The following is a 27,964-nucleotide window of genomic DNA, read 5'->3' as shown; positions in this document are numbered from 1 at the left end:
CTTGGTTTTCCACTCTTATTTGACTTTTCCTCAACTGATGGAACTCACAGAAGAATTAATAGCAAATGTAAACTGTGGAGGGGGCTCAAACTGAGTGCTCTTTTCCAGTGATGAAGTGTTGATTCAATAACCTTATTAAATACAGAATATCACCACCAAATCCCGACATAGGACATGTGGTCAACACTCTGGCTCTTGCTTCCTGACCCAAGAGACTCACAACCAGGCTAGACACAGTGATGGCAGGAAGAGGCTGGGGAAAAAAAAATACTCTCCCTGGAAAGCACACATACTAGTTTAGCCAATTTGTTATTTTTGTCTTTAAAATTATTTCTTAACCACAGTCAGGTTTCTTGAAATGCAGGCAATTTTTCTTTTGGAGAAAAATTGGCCTTTCGCTCATTCTTATGGTTGACACAAACCACTGATTCCCAGGGCTGCGGCTTGTCATATTAGGTTTTGGCACTGTTGCCCTCTCTGTATAGGTGCCTCACCATTTTTTTTGTTTGCTTGTCATTTCCCCTTTCACTGGTATTTTCCTCCTATTGTGGCTCCCAATATCAAAATAGGTCATCCATAGACAACAGCACAGGGAAATAAACCACAAAATCTAGTCTTTTTTTTTTTTCCTTCATAAAATTGACTAATGGGGAGGAAAATTTTTGGCTTATTTTTCTTATTCTAAGTTTTCTCACCTACCCTTCTTATTTTTAGCATCGAAATATTTGTCATTGTTTTTTTAAAAAGGTAATCTTATATAAGGTAAATTACCTGTGGAGAGGGAGATATGCCCTTTAAGGGGCTACTTTTTGGAAAATCACTGGCCAGTTTTCAGTAAGGTCTGAATGGATTTATAAAATCAGCTTCTACCTTATGGTTTACTTTGTGTTTTGCAGAGGAAAGCGAGGCCTGTAAAGGAGGTAGGCATACCATTAGGTGAAACAAAGAAGTTTAAGGGTTATACTGCTTTTCTAGGTAATAATAAATGTACTTTATTGGGATTATAGCGCTATAGAAGCTGCTCCAAAGGTTTATAGCTATTCATTCTATGAGATCTGCTGTCACTTCTACCACAGGCTGAGTTTCAGAATCTGAATGTATGAACACTTATCAAGAGTGATTCTGGGGCTTCCCTGGTGGCACAGTGGTTGAGAATCTGCCTGCCAATGCAGGGGACACGGGTTCGAGCCCTGGTCTGGGAAGATCCCACATGCCGCGGAGCAACTAGGCCCGTGAGCCACAACTACTGAGCCTGCGCGTCTGGAGCCTGTGCTCCGCAACAAGAGAGGCCGCGATAGTGAGAGGCCCGCGCACCGCGATGAAGAGTGGTCCCCACTTGCCGCAACCAGAGAGAGCCCTCGCACAGAAAGGAAGACTCAACACAGTCATAAATAAATAAATAAATAAAAGAACGTGAATTTCTTTAAAAAAAAAAAAAAAAAAAGTGATTCTGCATTTCCTGCGAGTACGAAGTCATTTAAAATTCGACAGAGTTCCACAGTTCATTGTGATCACCGTCTCCTAAGACTCAGGTAGAGAGAACCAAAAGACCCAGGGTGGGTGCAGGTTGCGGATAGACAGAGAAGATTTCAAGGTTCTCCATTCAGTGAGAGTTAAAAAAAAAAAAAAAAAAAAAAAAAATCAACATTATTCTTAAACATCTTTCTTAAAAAATCACTTGGATGGCTCTTGAAGTAAACTACAGTACAGCCTCTCAGCGTGTTGCTGGCAGCCAGTCTCGTTGCTTTTGGTTTTATTTCCAGCACTGTAAAAGATCAACGTGTTTTGTGCTGAGCAGCCCATGTTGTGGTTGGCTTGCATTTAGAGGCTGAATTTCATTGGGGGAGGGAACACGTTGAACACAACATGTTTCAAACACGAGAACCATACTCAGTGCTGCAAGATGTCCACGCTAGGAAAGGACAGGAAGCCAACACAGCCTGAGGGGACAGAAGCTTCCAGTGAATCCCTTCACAACACTGACCGAGCACCTACTGTCTTCCAGGCACCGCCGCGTGTGCTGGGGAAAGCGGAAGTACAGAAAATAAAGTCCTTGCCACCACAGAGCTCCTGGTCTGGAGAGCGGACACAGATAATGCACGTAGGTAAGAAAATACATAGGCTGTAGATGGTGATAAAAACCAAGGAGAAAACGTACAGCAGGACAGGATAAAAGAGGTAGGGTATATTACTGGTACAGAGGTGTTTCCTATGAAGCAGGATGGGAAATCTTACTGATACAAGTTGCTATTTGAGCAGATATTTAAGAAACTGCCAGAGCTAGCCATGCTGCTATCCGGAGGAAAAGCACGGCAGCTGGAGGAAAAAGTATGATTATAAAGCCCGGAGGAAGGAGCCTGCTTGAGTCTGTGACAGGCGACACCAATTTGTTTGTTGTTTATGTAACCTGGCAAGTGGAATGGACTTATTTAAAAATTATTCTCTCTGTGTAAAGAATATATAGACAAATTCCTGCAATGTAAATAATTTAGCACTAGCTCTGGACCAAGCAGTATTCTAAGTGCTCTGTATGTATTGTTGAATTCCCATAACAAACCCTCTGAGGTAGTTATTATTACCTCCATTTACAGAGTGAGCAAATGAGGCTTAGGGATCACACCCAAGATCTCAGAGCCAGAGGCAGGTGAAGCCCTGTTTAGTACACCCAAGCCATGTAATTCCAGAGCCTACACTGCTAAGCTATGTTGCCTCCCAGGGCTTGTGAAAATGGCATGATTCCACTGGAAATTCACTGCAGAGACTGCTCTTCCCAAACCAGTGAAGTCACTGAAGCATGCTATTTATAGCAACATCTAGTAAATAGACAAACCCTATGTGCTACCCATGTCTCTGTACATTCAGGAAAGCAACACCCAAAGTTTCTTTGTGAAATATCATGTTGGAAGTAGGTATCTTTTTTTTCACTGCTGCCATATGAGTGGAATACACTTTATCCCTAAACATTAAAAATGTTTTGATGCCATTAAGGTACACAAAATATATATTCATGATTAAGTGCTACACTTTTTGAGATATAGCATATATAAGCAAGACCAGGTGGGGTGGGAATAGATATAGGTTCTGGAAAATATGTTAAAATAAAAACTTGATATATATTTGAAGGTGCTACACTAAATAAAATCTACACTATATCAAGGATCATTTAGCACTATACACTGTAATTTTATGAAAACATTTAGTTCAAAATAGGCTTTCAAAACCTGCAGTCATGAATTGCCCTTTGACTATCAACTTTATTGATGGTGTGTATCATGTTTTGTCACCATTCCTGCCTTCACTAGGGATCTTGACTTGTTCTGAGGCTGTTGCCAACACGCATCTGGCAGAACTTTGGTTATTCCCAGAGCCTAGCATGTTCTAGCACACTTTAAGTGCTATAGCACGCACATATTTGAGGAGGTAATAAATTTCCATTAAAGCAGAGTTGAAAATTCAAACCAAGTTTTAAAAAGAATTGAGTCATATAATATCTTCATGCTGTAGTTCCTTTTACATAAACATCTTCACCATATCCAGCAGCTTCAGTTTAGACATGTAAGAGAAGTACTAGGATTGGATAAATTAAGGACTAAAAGATCAATTCCGAATTACTCAAAAAAAGCTTTTTGCTGTAATACTCTATTCATAACACGTCATTAAACAGATTAAAAACCTACAATCAATTTAGCATATTTCTAAGTAGTTTTTTCTTCTTTTCTTTTCTAGGGATTTTTTTAAAGGAGAATGTTAATATTACTTTATTTATATGTGGGGGAATTTTAGATTCCTGTGTATTTAAACATTATTGTACTGGAAATCACAATAACCTTAACATACGAACTTTTGTCAAATACATCTCTAGACCGTAATAAACATATAGTAGGAATAAAATAAAAGCTGATATGATACCTGCACGTCATTCCACCATAACTCTCATTTAAAGAACACAAATTCAGTTAACAGCAAAACTTCACAAAGAAACTGCCAGGTAAGTAAGAGTCTACTGTCCAAAGTATCTGGCCTTCCAAATCCTAAACCAACATTTCACTAAATCATTTTGCTTGCTTCAGCTTATTAAAGGAAAGGAAATAAATTACCTTTATGAAAAAATGAGAAGCAGATTTACTGCGGTTGTATGAGTCAGCCCAAGACAAAGTAATCAACACATTTCAAGCAATACAAAAACAGTAATTTGTTTGCTACGTTCCTTGAAGTCCCTGAATATTCTCTGAAGATAACACAGTGAGTTCATGAATTTTTAAGAATTGTTGTATAAGGTATGGAAGATGCAAACTTTCAAGACTCATAAACTATATAAACCACTCATGAAAAAAATTAAGAAACAATTAAATGCTAAGCCTGCATCAGCGACATCTCTGAGAGAGTAGGAATCACAACTTCCTTGTTTCTCATTATATCCCTGGTATTTATTTTAGATACTGACATATAATAGGCATTCTGCTTGCCTGGGTTTGTATTCTGACTCTACCACTACCTGTGAGATCCCAGACAAACTACCCTGCCTCTGTTTCTCCATCTGTAAAAATGGGGTAGAATTTAACTTTTAATGTTTAACTAGTGTAGATGTTGTTAGGTTGACGCTTCCTAATTTTTTAAAAAAGACGTTTTTCTGGTCTCAACATTATCATGTTTATTCTTCTACAAGTTACAGAGACAAAATTTTTTTGGTAATAATTCATAATAGATACAAGCAGAAATATGGACCTATAATAGTTGTTTATCAACTTTTAACCCACTCAACATTATCACCTCCATTTAGGTGAATGTTCTCTTTTTTAGATCATTAAGTGTGTATAAAAAAGGTTCCTAACTTCCAAACATGGAGACACAGTTTATACAAATTCAAATGTAAATAACAGATTTAAAGCAATCATATGGTACTACAGTGCTTATGGTATAATCCATCATCTGTTCACCATAAAAGTTCCCTACAAGTAGGAAATGTTTAGGAGTTACTGTGTCAATCAGCATACTAGAAAAGAAAATGATAATGTTATATTACTCAATGAAAGGAAAAATAAGCATATGTGCACGTATCCAGTAAAGATTTCCAAGGCTAATCAAAGTACATAATCTTCCTTCGGCAGCAAAATAATTCCATCTTCCAGATTTATGGAATCTATTGCTCTCAAAGCTAGCCTAAGAAAACTATCAAAAAGAAGATATTAAAGTGGAGAAAAGCAACTAAACGTAAGTGAGAAATTATAAATTCTATATAGGAATCTCTTTCTCCATAAGAAAATTCAAAAATAAGCACAGATATCCATGTGTTTGGGGTGTGTCATTTAAGTAGAGTGACCTACAGAAATGCATTTTAAAAATCCTTTGTTCTTTCAATATTTTCATATTGACACTTTTTCAAATACAGTTTTTCACAATTTCTGGTATCATTTTAATAATGCATGTAATCATGGATGAAGAAAAGTATCAGTGCATAGTAAGGATTTATTTATTATAGTAGCTTTGATTTGCTGATAGATATGTACATTAGCATACTTGTGGTTACAAATAAAAGCTCAGCTAGTTGAAACAGATGAAAGTTATGATTATAAAAATTTAACAAATAGTATGACTCTTTGGGAAAAGATAGTTGAACCTTGTTAAGAAAAAGGGAAAACTACCATTGGTTTTTGTAAACCAATAGTGGAAAATGTACTATATATTTAAGAAAAATAATTTGTCTTGTAGGAAAACTAAATTAATACATATTGAGGATTTTTATTCATTTGTTTTAGTAGTTTTATTAGGATTTGTATATAAACAACCAGTAAAAATTACAGGTGGAATCAAGAAATAAACTGTAGTACGAATATAGATTCCATGGGGAAGATCCAGCTATCTTTTATAGGATTAAACAGTTAAGTAGAACAGTTAAGGATACAGTAACTTAGATTGGAGAATAAGGAAAAAAAGTGTTTGAAAGCAGTAGCAGTAAATGTTCTACATCTGTCCATTCTTGAGCTTGTTGAGATCTATCATATGATACTATCAAAAACATAGTTGATTATTTCCACATGTAATTTAAGCAATTATTTTCTTTAGTATAAACTGTATATGTATATATACATACATGTAAATATATAAATATATATTTCATAAATCATTCTAACAAATCTTTTCAAAATTGCTTCTCTCTTTAAAATTCAGTATTCCTAATCTGAAGAAGTTACTTTTAAAATGAAACCAATTCAGTGAATTGACCATTTCAAACTCTTGTCACAAGACCTTTAATGGCACCATATTTGCCCTCTTTAAGTTGCCATTTACTCTTCAAAAGGGCAGTGTCTCAGTAGGTCACAGTATGTGGTAAAGCTGCCTTTCTGCAAGTTATTTCGCTACAGATCTCATTTAAGAAAGTGACAAAAACAACAACAAGAACAACAAAACAGAGATGAAAACCACACAGAAATAATGAGAGTAAGTAAAATATAAAGGCCCTATTCTTAAAAAATTGAGTCCTCTATAGTTTTATTTTTTGCTGTAGTCACAATGCAGGTTCAGACAACTGATAAAACTCTGAATACCATACCACAGTGGTCATTTGTTGGCACTTGGTATCTAAGGAAGTAACAGTTGATAATAAGACAAAGACTGAGACATTCTGTAGCATACACATTTTTTCCCCTCTCTTAAAGATGTCATTCTTTTCAGCTCTCTTCTAGGGTTTGTTAGCAAAGATGTTACAGCAATATATTTAAGCAAATTCTTCTCAAGTTGATAAAGGGAAACTCCTGATTCTGACATTATCTAGTGACAAGAAGTTTAACATTATAACAACTCAGTCTGGGAAAATAACGTCATCCAGAATGACACAGACTCTCCTTGACCAAAGAAGACATTCCTCTGAGTCCTCTTTTTGACTAGGCCTCATCCTTGGGTCTTTTCTTAGGCCTGCCTAGGCCAGCTGTAGCAAGAATTCTGCTAAGTTAATTTAGCGAGAATCCCCCCACCCTCGCTATCTGATCATACTGGCTTGCCTTCAGCAAGAATTCTGTAAGTTGGTTTACCAAGAATCCTCCTACCCTTGAGGTCTCTTCTTAGTAATTTTCCATCCACTGACCACCCCCTGCTGTCTCTGCTGTATGCAAGGTTGAACCTGATCTCTCTCCCTTATTTCCATAGTCATGACACTTATCACAATAGTCCTGAATAAAGTATTCATTATTATTTTTAAAAGCATTGGGGACTTCCCTGGTGGTCCAGTGGTTAAGACTCTGCGCTTCCACTGCATGGGGCACAGGTTCGATCCTTGGGTGGGGAAGTTCTGCGTGCCGTGTGGTGTGGCCAAATAAATAAATAATTTTTTTTAAAAAGCATTGGAATATTTTTTTTTTCTTTAACAAAGACACAGGACTTTCAAGAAGAAATTAATCTATCAATCTTCTAATTTTTCAGGATCTGCCCAACTTTTACTTGTCTTTAGGGTAAAGTAAAATATAATTTTATCTGTAGATGTAAATGAGAGTTCAGGTAGATAACAAAGAGTTAGGAGTAGAAGAAAGGTAAGAAAATAGAAGAAAGAGGAGTGGAATGTTACAGGAAAATCAGAAGAGGGAGGGGATAAAGAATCATACACAAACACGGCTTTGTGTTAATGTTTCAGTTATATTTAGAAAAAACATGGCCCCATGAGACCAATCAAGGATGAGAAACATAAATGTCTGAAATAGAAATGGGGGAGAAATTTTATATACAATGGAATACTACTCAGCCATAAAAAAGAATGAAATAATGCCATTTGAAGCAACATAGATGGACCTAGAGATTATCCTACTAAGTGAAGTAAGTCAGAAAGAGAAAGACAAATATCATGTGATATCACTCGTATGTGGAATCTAAAATATGACACAAATGAACTTATCTACAAAACAGAAACAGACTCCCAGACATAGAGAACAGACTTGTGGCTGCCAAAGGGGAGATGGGGTCGGAGGAGGGATGAATTGGGAGTTTGAGACTAGCAGATGCAAACTATTATATTTAGAATGGATAAACAACAAGGTCCTACTGTATAGCACAGGAAACTATACTCCTGTGATAAACTATAATGGAAAAGAATATAAAAAAGAAAGTCTGTATGTGTAGAACTGAATCACTTTGCTGTACAGCAGAAATTAACACATTGTAAATCAACTATACTTCAATAAAAAAAATAAAAAAAAAAAAAAAAAGAAATGAGAGAGGCCAGCTGTGGAAATAACCAAAGGGGATTATGAAGAATGTGGTGACTGGGGGTGAGGGAAGGTCATATCCTTCTCATGGTAGCAGCCACTGGTCCACCCTAGTTGCTATTCCCAGGTAGGAACATGGGCCAGTGTGGTTAGATTAGCTGAGTTCACAACAAAACAAAACAAAACAGGAATCTAGTTTCTCTGGAAGAAAAGGGACTAAAAGTAATTTTAGTGTGTGGTCCCACAGTTCAAACAATTATAGCTATAAATCGATGCAAAGGATACCCTCACAAAGAAATGTGAGTAAAAATAAACACGTTTGGAATCAGAGAACATAATTAAGTGGAATTCCCCAAAGTTTTTGATGTTTCTCAACCCTAAAGTATTCAGGCTGATTTTCTTTATAGCCAAGAGCCACGTAAGTTCCTGCCCATGTCACACCCCTTCATCCTTTTCTGGTTGTGAATCTAAAACACACACACAACACATACATACATTTTGAAAAAATAGTGCTCAAACGTGATTGCATGTGGATTGTGAAGAATAACAATACCCCAAGGATGGAAAAACTGTAAATTCAGCTTAGTTGAGCCCAAATATCTGATCCCAGTCTAGGTGACAACTAGCCCACATCAACAGCTAGTAACAAGTGGATTATACTAACGATCTTTGCCTTCTAAGCACGAAGAATTATACAGATGATAAACAAAAACAGTAACCACTTCAGAAATACATGTTTTCTGGTTTATCTAACATTTTCGAAACAGAAGTATAACACAAAGCAACAACAATGTAAGCAGAGAGAAATGAATGCACCAAAAACTCGACTTTGTAACTTGTTAGAAGAAAAGCAACATCTAAATAATTTGGAAAGAAGATCTACAGTAGAAAGGAGTTTGAAGACAGATATGAGTGTCTTCTCATATCTAAAATTGGGGCTAAAATCGATCCTGGCATAACTGAGGCTCTCAGGGAAGTGGGCATATACTTTGCTGAACTCAGACATGAAGGATTAGATATTTGATTTCTACGGCTGTGTGCATAAATGTCCATAACATCAAAAGGATTGAGCTTATTTATGAACTGAAGTAGAATTAGGGTTTGTTGACTTAATTGGGTATGTGTGAATAACCAACAGTTTTTGTTTCAATGATATCTCTGGGCCCTTTTAATAAAACCAGATAAAATATAGAGGGAAACTAATGGCAATTTCTCTCTTGATGGAAACCTATTTATTCTGGGTTTGTCAACTTACTCTATTTTTGACTGTAAAATATATAGAGGTATTTGAAACTGAAATGACTAGTGAGAGTGGGAAATATATTTACAATATTAAAATGCATTTTACTCATAAAGTCAATCTGGTGATTCTGGGATCCATATATTATTAATGCCTGAGAGTCAAGAGACACATAGTATGTAATTTTCCCACATCACAGAAGCCTGTGGAAAGTCTTGGAAAAGGCCATATGTTTTTTCCTCCATTTACAAGCAGAAATGTGGTTTAACTGCTTCCCAGACAAATTATTATTTACCCTGCCATTTTTTTTTTTCCCCAGTGAGATGGCAATCTCAGCAATTTCCCCCACCAAAATCCCCTATATGGTCAAATCTGAATCTCTCCTGTTTAACTGAATTTCACGGTCTCTTGTTCTAATTAGGGTTGAGGAATATCTTCCCCATCAGAAAATAACTATAATTCAGAATATTTTCTCTCTCTTCTATCAGAAGGTAATTCTTCCATCAGAAGTTAATTCTTACCCTTTCCCCCCGGACTCTAGTCTTAGTGGTTATTTCTACTGCATAGCCATCTCTCCCTACCCTATCCCACAACCATATTTACCATAAAAAGGGTAGTCCAAGTTGAAAGGAATATATTGTAGAATCTATGTACTAGCTCATAACACAGCTGCACTCTCTTACAGTAAGCTCATTTCTTTGAATCTCATATTTCTCATTTGCTCTTTGACATATAATCATTGCCAAAGAGCCCCAAATGCATAACATCAGCTTTGATTTTATAATAATACTCTGAAATAATTTATGTTCTAAGTGCCCAGGAAAGGTATAATGCATGTATGTAATTTTCTATTGGACAGTCCAATCCTTGGAACACATTCCCCTTGAATTCATATGCAATGAATGTGCACTGGAAAACATTTATAAAATATTATACATACTAGAAATATAAAGGGTGAATACAACAATCAGTGTAAAAGTCAGAGAACTGAATCAAAACTAGAAGCAATCGACCAGTGATTTCAGAACTTCACTGAGAATTATCACAAGATGACAAAGGGCTTAAGGCCAGAATTTCTCCTGGCACTTACTGATCATATATAGATGGTACAGACCTATGGCAAATATTATCTACTGCCTGGCCTGGCATGTTCAGCTCTATCCACAGGCCTTTGGCTTCAAATTCTGCCCTTTTTGCCACAGGACCAACGGACAGCCAAATAAAGATGACAGTAGTAAATTACTACCTACGCATGCTCTATTTCTAATTTTTTTTTTCTCCTTATATCTTCATAGTCTACTTTTTCTTTTTCAGTCCGTGGGAAGGAAATAATCCTTTAAGATCTTCTATGTTTCCTTTGCTTTCCCCTCTACTTGGACACATTTTAAATCTCATATTTAAACACACACACATACACATACCCTTTAACACCTATTTTTAATATTTAATAAACACATACTTAACCCATATCACTTGCATGAAACTGAACTCATGAAGGGAGCCCGTCATCTTATCCTTTGAAGTCAAAGGACTTTCTCAGTCCTTGTTTTTCTTTACCGTTTAACAGCAGTGGAAATTGCTCACCAATGTTGATTTCTACATCCTATTGTTGTCTTATGCCTTCCTTACCCTATATTCCCAATACAGTGAGTTTTCCCACTACGGCTGTGAAATGGGCTCTCTTCTCTCCTTTTGTACTTTCCCTCCCTCGGTGATCTTATCCTCTCCTTTGGTACGTTGCCGTTTCTGCAAATGACTCCTGCATCTCTATGCCTAACGGTGGCCTTTCCCCCAACTGCCCATTTGATAGGAATGTCCCGTAGAAAATTAGAATATCTTCCCTCTCACTTAGAATTTGCTCGGTTCAAACTTAACACTTTCTTCTTGAAATAAACACATTTTTCTGTCCTATTTCTGTTTAGGGGATTTCTTTTTTTCCAAGTTACCTAAATTTAAAATTTTGTAACACTCATTGGGCCAATTAATTTTCCTAGTCATATCCTATCAAATAATATGCTTACTTTCCCTGCATGTTCTTTTCCATTCTACTGTGTTTCTGTACTTTAGGATCTGTACTATGCCTTGTCCCTATACTATTTTTTTTCTTTTTAAAGAGAGAAGGCAAGTTGTTGTTGTTGTTCTTTTTAAATAAATTTTATTTATTTATTTTTGGCTGCGTTGGGTCTTTGTTGCTGCGTGTGGGCTTTCTCTAGTTGCAGCGAGCAGACTTCTCACTGTGGTGGCTTCTCTTGTTATGGAACACAGGCTCTAGGTGCGTGGGCTTCAGTAGTTGTGGCTCGTGGGCTCTAGAGCGCAGGCTCGGTAGTTGTGGCGCATGGGCTTAGTTGCTCCGCGGCATATGGGATCTTCCCGGACGAAGGCTCGAACCTGTGTCCCCTGCATTGGCAGGTGGATTCTTAACCACTGCGCCACCAGGGAAGTCCTGCCTATACTATTTCAATGAGCTTTTATTTGGTTTTCTCAAAGCTGCATCTGTCATTTCTACTTTCCCAAATGAAACACACATTCTTCATCACATCAGATAAATGGCCATCCTAAATTTCAACTTTCATTACATCATCCTGCTGAACACAATCCTGGAATACAAACTCCTCATTCTCCGTATGGTATTCAATGCCCTTCATCTGGTTTTATATTATTTTTCAGTTCTATCTTCTCCCACTCTTCCTCTCTTTCCCCAACCGTGGGCAATATTAACCACATCTGCTTACTGTTCCTTGGGTATAGTACATGCTTTCTGAGCTCATGTCTTTGTTCATGCATATGCCTCTACCTGTCAGAATTCTCTCTTTTCTCCTCTTCCTGCTAAAAACTTCACCTATAAACCTCCAATCATTTCAAGATTCTCTAAGTTTGTCAACTGTGACTCAGTGTCTTCTAGGATCAGTCCAGCTGAAAGTATTTTTTTTCTCCTGTGCACTTTTCCAGCACCTAGTTTCTGTCACTCACAGAGCACTTATTATACAGCATCTTTTACTGCCTTGAAGTATGAGGATTTGGATCCCTGGTTCTCTCCCTCACTTTCCCCCCGCATTAGACAGTACATTTCTCAAGGTCAGGGTTAATTTTTCACAACTTGGAAATCCTACTGCACTTGGCGTAGAATTTTACACAATGTTAGAAGTTAATAATAATAAAAAAAAAGTTGAATGAATTCAGACCAAAAACAATTACATGCAGAAAAATACAAAATATAAAGACATATAATTCCTCATTATTAGGAATTACCCTCTTCTAACTCTGGAATTTACTAAAAGCCAAGTAGAACTGGGTGACTTTGTACTATGCAAATTCCCCATTCTTCACATTTTACGGAAAATTTAAAAACCTATAAATTAATGCAGAATTTGGCTCACTTCCCACAGGAGGAACAAAACCGTTTCATTTTAATGTTCTCTCTAGTCCTCAAGAGTCAGCAGTTTTTGACGTGCATAAATGGGAGAGAAGACAGAGAAAAGTGTTGTCTTTTTAAAGCAACCTCCACAGAAAGATCAATTTTATTTATAAAAATGGAAAACTGAAAGTGGAAAAACTTAAAATGGCAATTTTGGTAGAGTTTTCCCACTACAAAAATGTTTCTCTAAATGTGCACTTAAATAAATATATTTCTCTAAATGTGCACTTCAGTAAATGATGATGTATTCAATATCCCTGATCAAGAAACAATATCAGAGTCTAACATTTCAAGTTATATGTGCCTGCTAACTGACAAAGGATTAATCTCCAAAATATACAAGCATCTCATGCAGCTTAATATCAAAAAAACAAACAACCCAATCCAAAAATGGGCAGAAGATCTAAATAGACATTTCTCCAAAGAAGATATACAGATTGCCAACAAACACATGAAAGGATGCTCAACATCACTAATCATCAGAGAAATGTAAATCAAAACTACAATGAGGTATCACCTCACACCAGTCAGAATTGCCATCATCAAAAAATCTACAAACAATAAATGCTGGAGAGGGTGTGGAGAAAAGGGAACCCTCTTGCACTGTCGGTGGGAATGTAAATTGATACAGCCACTATGGAGAACAGTATGGAGGTTCCTTAAAAAACTAAAAATAGAACTACCATATGACCCAGCAATCCCACCACTGGGCATATACTCTGAGAAAACCATAATTCAAAAAGAGTCATGGACCAAAATGTTCATTGCAGCACTATTTACAATAGCCAGGACATGGAAGCAACCTAGGTGCCCATCGACAGATGAATGGATAAAGAAGATGTGGCACATATATACAATGGAATATCACTCAGCCATAAAAAGAAATGAAATTGAGTTATTTGTAGTGAGGTGGATGGACCTAGAGTCTGTCATACAGAATGAAGTAAGTCAGAAAGAGAAAAACAAATATCGTATGCTAACACATATTTATGGAATCTGAAAAAAAAAAAAAGGTTCTGATGAACCTAGGGGCAGGACAGGAATAAAGACGCAGATGTAGAGAATGGACTTGAGGACATGGGGATGGGGAAGGGTAAACTGGGATGAAGTGAGAGATTAGCATTGACATATATACACTACCAAATGTAAAATAGATAGCTAGTGGGAAGCAGCTACATATCACAGGGAGATCAGCTTGGTGCTTTGTGACCCCCTAGAGGGGTGGGATAGGGAGGATGGGAGGGAGATGCAAGAGGGAGGAGATATGGGGATATATGTATACATATAGCTGATTCACTTTGTTATACAGCAGAAACTAAAACACCCTTGTGGAGCAATTATACTCCAATAAAGATGTTAAAAAAATAAAGTTATATGTGCCTGCTAATTTAATTTCTTTATTTTATCATTTGGTCACTGGAATTCTTTGAATATGAATAACCCTAAAAGTCAATTAATAATTTTCAAGTAAGTTGTATGGAAAAATAAGACTTTCGTAGAAGAAAAAAATATAAAGCAATTCATCATGGGACATACTGAAGAAATGGAATAGGTATTTTACTAAGAGAGGAATTCATCTCACGGATAATCAGCAATCTTCTTAATACAGTAAGTGGGTAGTACACAGGGTTGCAATAAAAAATTTTACTTCGCATAGTCATGATCTGACATGAGCACTGCTGAAAAATCCACAGAGGACCCCGACATACAGCTACAGACTGTTGTAGTTGAAACTAAACGACAGAAGAAAATGCTTTATGAAAAATAAGAATAAGATTAGATTACCATGTAGACAAGAAAAATAGAAAAGATAGTGAAACTACTTAAACAGGGAATAAGAGTTGAGGTCTGTTTCCCAAGTTCTCATATAAACAGGTAACTGAAATTTATTAAGTACAGAAATAACAAAGAATGTTTTTATGACAAAGGGAATAAACAGCTATGAGCAAAATAAATGTCAGATGGATGTTTTAATTTAGATCACATGCTAACTGCTAATAATTCATGACATGGGGCTATTGTTTAAATAGGTCTCTTCATTTCAGAATAGAAACCTGTGTTATTGTTAAGGTTTATATTTTATCAGTCTTGTCTTGGTGGCATCTTACTTGCCAAATTATGTACAGAAAACCAAACACAATTCATAAAACAGATTAGGGAAAGATCACATCTGTTGATTATCAACTGTAACATCATTTACTTATTGTTAAATACAGATTTCATATCTTATCCAAGTCTATAAAATACTTAATTTATTGTTACCAGATAAGAGAAATATCATTTGAATAAATGCATTTTTCAAAAGCAATCTGTGGCATGTTTATGAAGAAACTTTTTGGGGTTTCAGAAAAAGTGGCTTCGAGTTGGAGATTAAATATTGATTTTATGATTTGGCCAGTCTTTAAAATAAATAATCTTATAAGTCAGGTTTAAATCTTGTGGTGCCTCATTTTCTTTTTCATTTTTGAGGTCAGGTCAGAGAGTTCAGATAGCCCTTTTCTCCCTAATCCATTACAATGTGCTGAAGACGGCCATCTGATCAACCACTTAACAAAAATAAAAGTGACACTCAAGGGACTGCTACTCGATGAATAAAGGTTGAACTTACCAACATTTAGTATATATAGTAAGAGCATTATATCATTCTATTAATCATTCTATTATTGATTCTATCAATCAATTCTATTAATCAAAGAAGGGAAGGAAGGAAAGGAAGGAAAGGAAGGAAAGGAAGGAAAGGAAGGAAAGGAAGGAAAGGAAAGGAAAGGTAAGGAAAGGAAAGGTAAGGAAAGGAAAGGAAAGGAGGAAAAGGAAGGAAGTCAGTCAGTCAGACAAAAAATCCTGATTCCTGTCTTCAGTGAACTTATAAGTTTAAAGTCTCAAGTCCAACCCTTTTCTTAGAAATGCTACACAAGATGCCCAACTCGGGCATTTACAAAGCTGTGCCTCCTGCATACCTCCCCCTGCACCTCCTAATTTCCTCTTCCTGCTCCATTTTTCTCCAAAGCACTTATTGCTGGCAGACATACTATATATTTTATTTATCTGCTTCTGCTCTGTCTCCTCACCACTAGACTATATGCTCCTAAGGGGCGGAGACTCTTGTCAATTTTGTTCACTGCCGTGTATCCAGTGCCTGGAATAGTGTCTGGCACTTAATAGATGCTCAGTAAATATTTAATGAATAAATGAGAGGACCATTATTATTTTGTTTTTCTAGACTTCTGGCTTGCATTTTCTCTCTAAGATACAACTGCATTTTTTCCATCAAGCTTTCTCTTATACACACAGCAGCCTGGGTTACAATGTGATTCCACTTATTAGCTGTGATACTGGGTGAGTTATTCATTTCTCTGAATTCATTTCTCAAGAATTCACTTGAGGTACTTAGCATGATGCTTGACACATAGCAAGTGTTTAATAAATTTTAGTGCTTATCATTCTTATAACTATTAAATTATTTTCTTCTGTTGCAAACAGCTTACCGATTCTGAAAGTACCTCATAATTAATGAAACTGGGACATTTAGATTCAAGGGCTAAGGTTACATGTGGTTGAGTCTCTTGATCAAAAAGCTACTTCCTGTGTGGGTTGCTTTCAGGAAGCATTAATCCTCCCCTTGTTCCACACTGTATTTCAATTAGTTGATTATGTTCAGTCTTGTCTGCTACATTGTGTGGTCTTTTAGGGTATGAAATCTCTGTATCCTATCACAAAGCAGGTACTCTATAGACATCTGTCCAATAGATGAGTTACTGTAAAGAAATGGGACTGATTCCATTATTTGTAGTCCCATCACACGTGCACTTTCATTACTGTTTGAAAATTACATTTCTCAATAGACGGCGTAGATCTAGAGAGCAGGGTAGAGGTTTTAGTGTTGCAGAGTGATGCAGAGCAGTGTGGATGAGAATAAAAGCAATGCCCTGGAATTCAATGATGTACTGTGAATAAAAAAGTGCTGAGAAGACCGATACAAAACCAGTTCTTATTCTCTCGTAAATGGTTACTCTATTTCAATAGCAATGATTTAATTTATGGAAGTGTGACTACCCAGGGAAAAATTCTAATAAAAAATACTTGATAAAGCTGAAAAGCATAGTTACTAGAAATGAGGACTGTGGAATAGGGAAGAGGCACACAGTTTGAGGTTTGACAACACGTAAGAATCAATGAGTTGTTAGGAAGTCCAAAGGTATGTAACACCACAGCAAAAATACTTTCAAAGAACTCATTTTAAAAGTCATCCAAATGCAAAATATCCAATAATGCTAAAACCTGTGTTCAAATGATAAAAATGTATGGTGCTTCACACAGGGTAGTAAATAGCAATTTGTACCTCTGGAAAAAGAAAGAAGCTTGAGACAGGCATATTTTATGGTTGAATCAGCCATTTAACACGTATTCAAAATAAGAGATCAGAGAGAAAAATACCAGTATCACAAGGCTTCTATGTCTAAAACTCTCACACGCTGTGAGTCCATCCCTTTGAATAATGCTTCTCATTAGGAAGGTACTTACATTAGGCCTCAGCTTGGCTGCCAGATCATAATACTTCTCGGCTGCTTCATTGAGGCTAGCCTGCCTGTTAAAGAAAACAAAAACAAAAACAAAAACTATATCATTTATTTTAAAATTTCAGATAGGTGAACAGAATCATTATGTAGCAAAATAATATTAACTTTTAAAAAATTACAATCATGCCAATCAAATAATAAGGTGACTAAGCAGAAAAAGATCAGTAAAAATTGAATGCACACACAATGTATTTGTCATGATCTTTAAGGCATTGTAAATAATATCTCAACCTAATCCAACTCAGTAGGTGTTATTTTAAATTTACACATTAGGAATTAGAAATGTTATTTTCCTTTTCCAAGCTATTGTAGATAGTATGTCACAGGGTTGGGATTCTCCTGCTTCAATATGATGTCCTAGAAAAATCTTAACTCTTAAAAATAAATTGTCAAGATTACTATTTAGTTGCTTTTGTTTTATGAAAATAGTAAACATTTTCAGGTTTTAGGAAAAAAAAAATCTATCTAGAAAGCTACTTTCTTTACAGTTCAGGAGGGGAACTTTCCATTGTGTGTAGTTTACCCGGAAAGAAAAAAAAAAAAGGCCAGCCTCTCCCTCTCTTTTCCTGCCAGTTCAAGCTATGTCTTCCAGTCTATAGTGAATTCTGTAGTTCCCACAGCCTTCAAATAACTACAGGCAGTTTTTCTTAATTACTACCAAATACCATGAGTGGCACAGGTGACTTATACAAATAAGATGCAGACTAAACTTTATAGATAAGTTTGTGCACTGTCTATTCTTGCAATTCACAGCAAACTCCTTGGTTCAGCCAATTGGTTAACAGAAGAAATCAAATCTCTTGAGTCCTGAAGAAGCCCAGCCAATTAGCCATCAAAACATTATGCTTTTTGATCATGCCATGCTGCGTTCTGAAAACCTTCCAAGATGGTAGATAATAAAAGCCAGAAGCTCTTGCAGGTTACGCTGTACTCTGGTGACCGTAGTTGTGTAGAAAAGAAATGCTATAGAAAAAGGACAAATTCAACTTCAGATGATGTGTATAGCACAACTATAGTGTGAACAATAGTAGTTAAAGCCGTGTGGTCCTGCAGTTAAAATGGAGTCTTCTCTTGAAACTGTGATGTGAAGAACCTTTTGAGACAAGAAGATTGCAAAGAGGTCAGGAATAAAGAGGAGAAACAAAAATTAACTTTCTCAATTAGAAAACCACTCCTCTCTTTAAAAGAGAAGGCAAACTAGCCATACCTATAAAATTGAATTTGCACTTTGGTCAAGCCACATAAAAACTATAAAGACATATGGCATGCAACCATATAAACTACAGGAATAAGTGAAGATAACATTTCTCTGGAGAGCAGGACATATTTTTCTAATTTTTAAAGGAAAAATAATTAGAAACACTGCTATTTTTAATGGGGTTATAGAGAAAGTAAAAGTCCTTGACTTAAGACTCTACTGGACTTACGACATGTTACAAAGTGCTGTTGCAATTTATATTCTCATAAATGTTGAAGTTCAATTTCAATACGTCAAGAAAAGTACTTCAGTCTGGTATGAAACAGTAAAAATTCTCTTGCTAGGGTATTTAATGAAGGTTCCCTAAACCAAACTATAGAATCACTTTGGTTCAGATTCATTTGGAAATTTGAACCAGAATTCATTAGATCATGCCCTGGAAAGGTTTTCTCCAGAGGAAAATAAAAGGCATGGAGTAGGAAATTAGAGTAACTTAAATCTACAAAGAAGTAAGTTACTTTGAAGCAAGATCAACCAATAGATGTCTAACATAGAAAGTATGGTGACCATTAATATTCATCTTTATGGACATTCAGATTCATGAGGTAGATAAGGATCAGAAGAGAAACTCAGGAATTCACTAGGTAAAATACCTTTAAAATAATAATCAATGCAATTGAAAAAAGGTTTTTTCCCCCTAAAAAGGTTATTAGTTTTTCAAGTCTTCACTGTCTTCAGTCTTTTTAATTCCCGAAGGAAATATCTAGTTTAGAAGACATAGTTTCTTAAGCTAAAAGTAGAATTGATGATATTCTAATGAAATAAGAAAATACAAATAGAATTTATTATATTTGTCATATAACTGTGAAAATTAATTTTGCCTCTAGGACTTTTCTTCTAATATTAAACGGATTTTACTGACTACAAGGCACTTATGGCAACACATGGAAAACTGTAGGGAAAAGAGTATGTCAGTTCTACCCACTGAATCTTCCTGTATATCCTTGTTTTACTCTCTATAGAGAAAACTCATGAGGAGCTGTCCAATGTCTACTTTATGGTGTAAGCTGTACTGCATACTCCCCCGTCTGCAAGAAGCATCCTGGGAGTACTTAATAAATCTTAATGCAAAAATGATTGAATCATTAGTCAACATTTGAAAACTGAGGAAATTAGCAATATCCTGCCAGTTGCTTAGGGGATTCTAGTAAACACCCTAGAACCTCAACCACTGGATTGTTAGAGATTGATTACAGGACTCAGGTTCCAAAGACTATTGGGATCAAACTATTTAAAGAAGCTGATAAAATATACTTTTCCTGAATACCCATATTTCTTTTCTTTGTTCACTATTTCTTTCCTGAGATAGTAAATTCTCTATGTATCACTTACAAAATTCCATGGATTGATTACGCTATTTTCCAGTTTCAACAATATTATGAATCTATTGCTATTATTGCTATTATTAACCACATTTCAAAGATGGTTAAAATGAGGCTTAGAGAAGCTGACAGTCCCCCAAGGCAACGCAGCTGGTAAGTGGTTGAGCTCAGAATCAAGGGCTCTAAAATAAAATATCTGAATCACAGGATCATGCTGCTATCTTTGTGAGAGCCGGATGTATCAGAATGACATATGGTACGTTGTTCTGCGGCAGATGACCACAACAATTCTTACATCAAATACTAAGAAAGCAATAAAACATGCTTTTTGATTATTATGCTTAAAAGCGATGATTTAAAGTAAGGAATGAGATTTGAAAAGGGGAGAATATGAAAAAAAAAAGAAAAGGGGAGAATATGGAGAATATTTGCAATGACAGGTTTTACTTCCTTCCAATTCTAACTCCCAAACTGATAGAAGTGAACTTCACCAGACCCAGCTGAGCAGAGGATAGTTTTAAGAACAAATAGTGAAATGCACTATAGTATTTTGCCGCATGTACTTCACCCTCTCCCATAAAGGAGGGGAAGAGTAGGAATTCAGGGGAAAGGCAAGGAAATAGGGAATGAGAAAAAGCAAGAAGAGTATTTGGATACTTACTTTCTTACCCCCCAAATCTCCTATTTTGGGGGGCAGTGGTCACAATTAGACAGAGAAGGGGACTGTAAGTTTCCCACGTGTCCAAGTAGAAGACCCAGAAGGTGAGTAAAGGGGAAAGTAGTTGGCTCTGCCAAGAGATCTCCCAGGCCGTATGTGGACAACCTTGTGTTCTGGCCACAATATACTTTACAAAAGCCAGGAATGAGATGGTAAGAAAAATTACTCTTACCAGGAAACTACACTGGGTCCAGATGGGTGACTACCCTCATCTAACATGTCTCCCTGAGTCAACATTATGTCCCTTATCTAGAGAATAAAGATTAAATCACCATGCCAACAATAGACATTAATTGGAGACTGATACAGTGGCTCCTTTCTTATTAACTCCTGTCCATCACATATGTAAGGCCCTCTCCCTCTGCATGTTATCTGTGGCCTCTCAGGGCCACAAAAGGTAAGGAGGTAGAAAAAGCCAGATGGTATTTGTAAACTAGACTATGAAGCCAGATGGTATTTGTAAACTAGACTATGAAGTCAAGTCTTCCTTGACTTCTGAAGAAATCACTGGGTTGTGCTGATTATATTTTTAAAGTCTTTAGATTCAGTTTTTCTGCCATCAGTGAAAAAGTAGGTTCAGAGCGAAGACAAATAGTAACAAAAGCCACAAACAAATGTCATCATTTGATTACTACAGAATTCCATTTTTGTACATGGGACTATGAAACTTACATCTGTTAAAAATATAGAAATATATTTCATATAGCTAATTCTTCTCTCTGGTATTATTTTATGACACAAAGGTGTCTTTTGGAACACAGGTTTAGGGCCCAATATTCTTACAAGAAAAGATATATAAAAGAAATTTGGAAATCAATTACATTATGAAACAACTTAATATACCCCGTAAAATGTTTGAGGAGATTCTGATTAAAAGAATCATTTGTAATTACCTACATTTTTATGTATTCTGTGAGAATTATAAAATTAAAGGTTGGTAAATTATAAATTACTTCCTTGAAAAAATGTAGAAAATAAAAACTCAAGTAGCATTTAGAAGACTCTCTTTAACTACAATTATTAATGGTTGTAAATTGTCAGTTTTGAATTAAAATTATTTAATATGGACGATAACCACTGTTTGACTCATACGAAAGACAATATTTTATATAAGTCTTGGTGATCATTTTCAAGGATAACTTATGAGGATTTTTTTTTAAACTAGAGAGCTGTTTGTTCCTGTATCATGAAAGTAAGGTGAAACAGTAGCTGATGTTCCTGTGTTCTTGCCAACTTGCTAAACTTACACTTAGCTTTAAGTTACTCAAAGCAGAGGTAAATTTTAATTCTAGTTGATAAACTGTACAGTAGTAATAGAAGTAGAACTGAAATAAACAAGGACATAAAAATGTATGGAAAATCTTAAAATAGCAAAACGAGAGTTACATATATGTAAAAATAATGGAGTAGAAAAAAAACCTTGTAATGAAACTCCTAGAATAAATTATTTATGATCATCAAGGCTTCTTAAATGAAAACTTCTCAACCAAGACATCAAAAAATGGCTTCATGACTTGTAGGCATCTGTCTCAATACTAAATATAAAGGATAGAGAGGCATAGTGGAAATGTAGCAATAACAGAGGAAAAGACTATGCTGACGGTGTAAGTTTTACAAAATGATTCCTTGAAGTTAGATATTTCTTGATGTCCCGTAGGAATTTGAGCCCATCGTTTCATGGCCTCAAATCTTTGAGGGCTGCTAAGGACAGGTTAAGCTTATATCTGGAAAGATTACATAATGAAATGTACTGGAAAAATTAAAAGGAAGGAAATGTGTATCGGTAATGTCCACTATAATATTCCTATATAGTAAATTACTACTTATGTTCAAGTTGTAATGCTCGGCTGGGGAGCAGGGGTTGAGAGGGATGACAAGAGGAAAGGCAAACTAGAACTTGATTGCAGGAGTGGTCCAAGAACCAAATCATAAGCAACACCTGCGACTTGTTAGAAGAGTAAAACCTCAGGTACCACCCACACACTCTAAATCAGAACATGTGATGTAACAAGATCCCTGAGTGATTCACATGAACATTAATGTTGGAAAGGCACAGAGTAGGAAGGTACCTACCTTTAACCTCATCTGCCACACCTCTTTGCTTTAAAGACCTTACATCCCACTATAACCTAGTTGAAATAGGCCCCTCTTGACCAAAAGTTGGCAGTAATGTACAATTTATAAGTAGAAAACCCAATAACTTTTTGAACGGTCTTTGGTAATTTGGGAAGTGTTAAAGAAGAAAGCATATTACTCACAAGGTCTTGGATATATGTATATATATCTCCAACATCCAACGTATGTGTGCATGTGTGTGTGTGGGTGTACATTCACAATCTGCTTTGAGAAAATAATCTGATTTTTTTCCTTTATTCCTTAACGTCTATTTTATGTCATTTCCAGTGAAATTATTTGAGAATGAAAATTGAAAGATAATTTTTTCTCATATATTCACTCTGCTCTCTAGAAATTAGGGAAGCAATGGGAGCCAGTTGGTACAGTACAGTTTTGCTTTTCTTACTACCTTAGGAAGCACTTGGGCCCTTAGGCCTAGATAAAAAAGAAACTGCACACTTATCTCAGCAGTGTGTCCTTCGTCAGACAATATACCATGATGGTATGTCTAAAAACTTAATGTTCCTTTGAGAGTACAAACTTGGAGTTCTCTCTCCTATGACTATATACCTACTTTCTAAAATTTACCACAAAGGGATAATCTAATAATACTGGAAGGATCTTACTATTTAGGATTTACACATTTGAAAACCTGTTACTCTCTATAAATCCTTTTTCCATCAATAAATTCAGGAATCACAGCTTCTAGGTAATCACCCAGTTATAAAGGTATGAGGGAGCCAATGTGACACAGTGAAAACAGTATTAAACTTGGCAAGAATATGATAAGTTTAAATCCCAGCTTTACCAAGTATGGGAAATACCGACTCTCTTTGAGCCTCAGCATCTTCATCTGTAAAACGGGAATATTAGTGTCTATTTCATATATGTGAAATTATAATTAAGAAGGTGACATATACAATGCAAAATACGGTGCTAGGTAGACAGGAGATATTTGAATAAATGCTACTTTTTTTTCCTTCATTATCCTGTAAATGGATTTAAAAAAAGAAAATAAAAGAAAAAAACAACTTTCCACCAGAGCCCATGAATGCTGTGAATGAGTTAAATTTGTTTTCAGTGCGTCAAGACTTCCTCTCAGGTGTTAAATACCTTTGTGCACTTTCTAGCTTCCAGGTCTGGGAGAACACTGAATAAATCCATTCATACAAAGTGTTTCTAACAGAATAATTGATTCAATACTTTCCTCTTATAACTCTATAGACATAACTCTACTGAGTTTTAGTATTTTAAATTCCTTTGATATTTTCCTTTGATGATAACCAATCTGCTTTTTTTTAATGCTCTCATCTGGAAATATCCAGTACTTTTTCCATTTTATTTGAAGTACTAAAAATGTCAACACGTGTAGTCAACCGTTCATTATGTGAGGCCTTCAACATCTGTGATCACCCTCCCTGGAAATATATTTAGTAATTAGCCACAGTGTGCAACCTCTCTTCCCAAACAAGGCAGAAGCCAAAAATTCCCTCATCTTCCAACTTTCTTCCAGCCAAGGTATCAGTACATGACTCAGGTTCCATCAATCAGATGCAACCTCAAGAGAATCAAAATCAAAAGTAAGTATAATGGGTAGGCAGCTGCAGTCAGAAGACTCATCTTCTAATGAATGTGGTGCTTGCTCTTCTTGGTTCCTTGTGGGTGATGGTGGCAGAGCTTTGGATTCTAAAAGCTGCTGAGCCCCAAGGAAAGCTAGGTGGTGGAAATTATTTCTGCCTATGTAGAGCACTCTCAAGCCTATGGGAGAGTCTGTGGGCTATAGAATTCTCTACAATAAATCCTGTTTCTGCTTAAACTGGCAAGAGTGGATTCTTTAGTTTGCAACTAAAAATGGTGACCCATGCAAGAAGACAAGTTTAGGAGTAGATCTATTTTCATTAATTTTGGTTTTAATATGATGATTAAAGACCTCCATCCTATCTTGGAAATTTTTTCTATTTGTTGATAATTGCTCATCTGCGCTATGTTCTCCTTCAGAAATTTTCTATTTATATTAACATTTATACAACAAATAAAATTATATATGTATATATGCCATATCTAACTACATACACATACATACAGCATAATTATATATACATATTTATATATACAGAGACAAAAGTATCACATATTACATAAACAATACCTATATACTATACATGTGTATATAACTATATATACATAGTTGTATACTATAATTATACAAACATATATATATAAATAAAATTACTAGTGTATATATACTATTCTCAATCTATTCGTCAGTCTTTTATCCTTTCAGTCATCATTTTCATGTCTTTAGTATTTTTCATTAAGTTCTGGGAAATATCTATAATTTCTATTTAAATTTCAATCTATCAATTTTACATTGCCTCCACTGTAGTTATAAACTCAGAGATCCTATTAATTGCTTAATCTTTTCTGATGTTATATGGCTCCTCTTTCCAACTATGTATTTTATTTTCACAGATATATTCTGATCAGTTAGGATAGGTTAGATTACACTGCGATAATAGACACATCCTAAATCTCAGTGAATTAAGACAAAATTTATTTTGCATTCATTCATCCTATCCAATGCAGGTGAGAAGGGAGGTTTGTCTCCCTTTGCTTATTTCTGGATCTATTTCCACAATTTCCAAGTCAGAAAAAGGGAAAAGCACTGACTCTTACAATTTGGGCTCAGAAATAACATACATCACGTTCACACACATTCAACGACCCAATAAGGCCCAGGAAGGTCTTCAACTTGGAAGAAGGCAGGAAAGTGCAATCCTATTATGTTTCTTGAAGTGGGAAGGCCAAATATATTTGGTGAACAGCATTAATACTTCCACCCCACACAGTGTTCTTGTGAATCACCTTGACAACAGGAATTAGAAATGTTCTAATTCTATAGAAAAAGATCTTTATCCATTACTGAGAATTAAAATGGGTCTGTTAGACATTTCTCCAATTTCAAGCCTCTTGAAGGTCCTAATAAGTTAAAGATTTGCCCCTTGATGGGCTCTTCCAAACTAGTCTCTTCTGGAGGAATGATTTTTTTTTTCCTTTTTCTTTTTGGCTTTTGTGATAAGCAGTTTTTTCCTTATTAATAGATTCTTTGTGTCAATTCGTTGGGAATTACCCAAGGAAAGGGAAGTTAAATAAGTATGCTTCAAAGTATATCTTGAACCATAACATTTCCTAAATTGCTGATTTTGTATATTAGGTCAACCATTGATCCAGCTAACCAAGACACAGCCAGGGAGACACCTGCCCTTTCCCTCCCATTGAACTGATCACCAAACCTTGCCAATTTTGTCTCCTAAATATCTTAGGAAAGAACAGAGCTCTTGAAGGAAAAAAATTAATATCAAACTCAATTTACAACAATTTGGAAGCCCCAAGGGAAATGTTAGATGTAACACTGAATAAGCAAAATCTTGACAGCTAACCATTTTGATAAGGCTGCATTCAAGGGAAAACCAATAACCTTTTTTATTCTTTTTAGCAAACAAAGTCCTACATGTTCTTGATTAGTAAGGAAAGAGGCTGGTGTTCAGCTTGCACAATAGGCATTCAAGAAATTGTTGAATTTGACAGAGCTAAAAAAATAAGTAAAAACATTCATACGGACTGCCACGAAGTTGAATAAGGATATGACCAGGTTGCTGTGGTCATACTCGCAATCAAGATAGGAAGGCGCTGACTAAATGCAACTTAATGAGGAATGCAGACTGTAGAAAGCTAGAGAGAATGTTCTGAAAAATAAATCCTGAAGATTTCCACGTCGCCAATGTATAACAAAAACTTTCCACTGGTTTCTAGCACTATGGTAACTAAGGAAAAGTTACAAGCTATATATTTAACAAGGACGTTTTTTGTAATGTTCTTATAACGAGTTTCTGTTGGTAGACCTTGAATTTCAGATACTGATTTAATATATAGCAAAATGCCTTGTTGATGAAAGTATCTATTATGATTAAGATAAATTAGTTTCTAGAAACTTGTGCATTCACATTCTAAATGGTTTATTGTAACTAAAAGCACAGTGTTTTATTCGTGAAGAACAAAAAAGTCCTCTTCCCAACACAGCACCTAACCTTGTCATGCAAATTAAAGTATCTTTAAAAAATTATCCTTCTATTGAAGGTTCCTGCGAACTGGCTACAGTTTATTTTTAAAATATACCAATAGTCTACTGAATCCTGATTTCTCTTTGTAGGTACCTGCTTTAGGAACGCTAAGCATTGATATGGAATGAGGGTATTCAACTGAAACCTCACAGTACACTCTTTCCTCTCAAACAGACTTTGAATTTCTTATTTAAAACTTATAAAAAGCCAAGGAGGAAACCACTAAGATACAGTTACAGTAATAATCTCAAATTATAAATCCAAGGTAATTTACAAAACTTGCTTTAAATATTGGTTCCTGGGGGACAGGGGTAGGTGAGGGTATGTGATGATAAAAGGAGAATATGAAGGATGCTTGTGGTGATGGAAATAGTCTGTATTTTGACTGAGTGATGGATACACAAACCTATACATGTAATAAAAGTGCACAAAACTAAAAACACACAGACACACACAGGGGTACAACTAAAACTGGGGAAACCCAATAAAACCAGTGGACTGCATCAATGTCAAAATACTGGTTTTGATACTGTATGGTAGTTCTACAAGATATCACCACTTGGGAAACTGGATAAATGGTACAGGGATCTCTCTGTATTATTTCTCAACTGCATGCAAATCTACAATGATCCCCCAAAATTTTTTTTTTTAATTTTCCTCTACTTTTCTCAAAAAGTCCATGTTTTAAAACCATCCAAATGTGGACCAATTCTCTGCTATTTTTCTTCCCATGTAAGAGTAATCTACATAATTAGAAACTTGCCCCTAGAAGCCAAGTTCAGAGCCCACAGTGTGAATGTCACCCAAGGAAGCATTTACATGGAGATTTAATAGAGTGAAATTCAGGTAACAGCATGTGCGAAGGGGTATACATATGGCTAACAGAACAAACAATGCTTTTTAAACAACTGCATAAATCATTCGAGTTTCTTAAAAACATCCTCCTTTAATGCATTGACTTTCATTTTATATTCACACAAAAACCTGTTCATCTGCCTTTTGTTTT

General features: G+C 35.7%; 1 protein-coding gene across 10 annotated transcripts in view; it reads right to left on the bottom strand.

Annotated features, from left to right (window-relative positions):
- The window catches only part of TMTC2 (transmembrane O-mannosyltransferase targeting cadherins 2), a 1,049,079-nt gene that overhangs the window by 550,191 nt on the left and 470,924 nt on the right, over positions 1 to 27,964 (bottom strand). For all 10 annotated transcript variants that reach the window (XR_009505423.1, XM_059936614.1, XM_059936611.1 and 7 more), the window contains exon 12: positions 17,369 to 17,432. Coding sequence is in view for 9 of the 10 variants with exons in the window: in XM_059936614.1 (XP_059792597.1) it covers positions 17,369 to 17,432 (64 nt within the window). In the remaining variant the exon portion in view is untranslated. The remainder of the gene's footprint in view (positions 1 to 17,368; positions 17,433 to 27,964) is intronic.

This window comes from Balaenoptera ricei, chromosome 10, assembly GCF_028023285.1.
Source record: "Balaenoptera ricei isolate mBalRic1 chromosome 10, mBalRic1.hap2, whole genome shotgun sequence".
NCBI lineage: Eukaryota > Metazoa > Chordata > Mammalia > Artiodactyla > Balaenopteridae > Balaenoptera > Balaenoptera ricei.
The sequence above is the reverse complement of the archived record's forward strand: the minus strand, read 5'-3'. Positions and strand labels throughout refer to the sequence as shown.